Source organism: Oryzias melastigma, unplaced genomic scaffold, assembly GCF_002922805.2.
Source record: "Oryzias melastigma strain HK-1 unplaced genomic scaffold, ASM292280v2 sc00352, whole genome shotgun sequence".
NCBI lineage: Eukaryota > Metazoa > Chordata > Actinopteri > Beloniformes > Adrianichthyidae > Oryzias > Oryzias melastigma.
The window spans coordinates 1-1,773 of record NW_023416950.1 but is presented as its reverse complement, the minus strand read 5'-3'; the positions used below and the strand labels follow the sequence as shown (position 1 = coordinate 1,773).

At 38.2% G+C, this 1,773-nt stretch overlaps 1 protein-coding gene across 1 annotated transcript in view; it reads left to right on the top strand.

Moving 5' to 3' along the window:
* LOC112140155 (proteasome subunit beta type-9) overlaps positions 1-245 on the top strand; it is a gene marked incomplete in the record, with an annotated part of 4,624 nt that extends 4,379 nt beyond the window's left edge. The window contains 1 exon segment of the mRNA XM_024263045.1: positions 69-245. Within this exon segment, the coding sequence (XP_024118813.1) occupies positions 69-196 (128 nt within the window).
* Positions 246-1,773: the final 1,528 nt, after the last annotated feature.

The following is a 1,773-nucleotide window of genomic DNA, read 5'->3' as shown; positions in this document are numbered from 1 at the left end:
AACTGTTTTGTTTCTGTTTCATCCTCCTTATTTTCTTACTTGAACTACTTTTTTTGTTATTCCTGCAGCTCTTGCGTTGGCCATGAACCGTGACGGCTCCAGTGGCGGCGTAGCCTACATGGTCACCATTGATGAACACAGCACAGAGGAGAAGGTCGTTCTCGGAAATGACCTACCGACCTTTTTTGATCAGTGACTTCAGTTAACTGGACCATTAACATTTGAATAAAAAACAAAAACAAATCAATGTGTCATGTGTCAGAATGACCTTTCTTTACCTGCTACTGCTTTTTTATCATGTTCTTGCTGAACATCAGATGCCTCAACAAAAGTAGGTGGCCCCCCATCGAACGTTCAAAGCGTTTGACAGATTCTCCTGAGCCGGCGTTCAGTGAAAGGGATGTGGCCTTCTAATGTCCTCTCTCCTGATTGGAGAGAGTGGTCGTCATAGAAATGTAGACTCAGACCAATCACAGATTATTGAGGACTTCTGGTTCTAACATGGCGACAAACATATTGCAAAAAAATGGTGACTTGAATTGACTTAATTTCCTGTAGGTGATGTCACAATTGCTCGGTCCAGTTCTCTTATACAGTCAATGTGTTTACCACGTTATTGATGGCAGGTGTTTTTATTTTAACACAGTGACAAACCTTTAATAATACAAAATAAAAACTTCCAATTTTATTAGGGTTAAATGCTTCAATCACTCTTCCCTTTCAGACAAATTCTTGTTCATACGATCATATGATTTGCAGTTTTTGAAAAAAAAATAAAAAGCCTTCACAATCCTCAAAGTACTTTAGATATTTGTTCTTTATCATTTTTTTGGCATCTGTGTTTTGGTGAACTATCCAAAACTTTGTTCACACCTCAGCTCTGCAGGGAGAAATGTGGCAGTTTTGTAGAAAAAAAAGAGCTAGTCCTCAACTTTTAAAGTGGTTTTCTACATTTATTTTTTATTTACGCTAAGGGACATTAAAATCTTTCAGTTTATGTTTCAAAGAGGGCTGCACAGTGGTGCAGTGCTTAACACTTTTCCCTCACAGCAAATAGGCTTCGCCTCAAATTCCCAGCTGGGAGCTTTCTGTGTGGAGTTTGCATGTTCTCCCAAAGCATGTGTGGATTTTCTCCTGACACTTCAGGAGAAGCTTGTTTTTTTTCTCCAACAGTCCAAAAAAATGCTTTATTGGTTGGTTGATTATTATAAATTGTCCCTAGGTGTGACAGTGAGTGTGTATGTGTGCAACTGTGGCCCTGGGACAGGATGGCGACCTGTCCCGAGTCTACCTTGCCTTCATACAACATAGGCTTTGGCAACCCCGTGACCTCAAAGGGAGTTGGGGAAATGGATGGATGAGTCAAGAAATAAAACTGACCCACTAGTGGACTTCATGATTCAGTGATGTTGGAGAAATGATTAGGGCTGGTTATTTATTTATTTATTACAACTCAATTTTCTTTGTAATAAATAAGAAATTGTGTTGTTATCGAGGGAAAAAAGTGGTGTGTGTTTGGTTTGTGTTTGCTGACTTAAGCTTCATTAAAGTTAAGCCATTTATTACAAAGAGCAAAACTGAAAGAATAAGACAAATTCAAATAAATGTAAATTTAAATTCATTGTTATTACTTTTATTGCAGAATTTGTTGTAGACTATAATTGTATAAAGTTAGAGGTCATCTTGTTTTAACATGAAGGCAGGCTGCAGCTGCAGTGCCTCTGCTTCACTGAAAAAAGGGGAAAAGTGGGGTTGTTCAATTTACAAGTATTA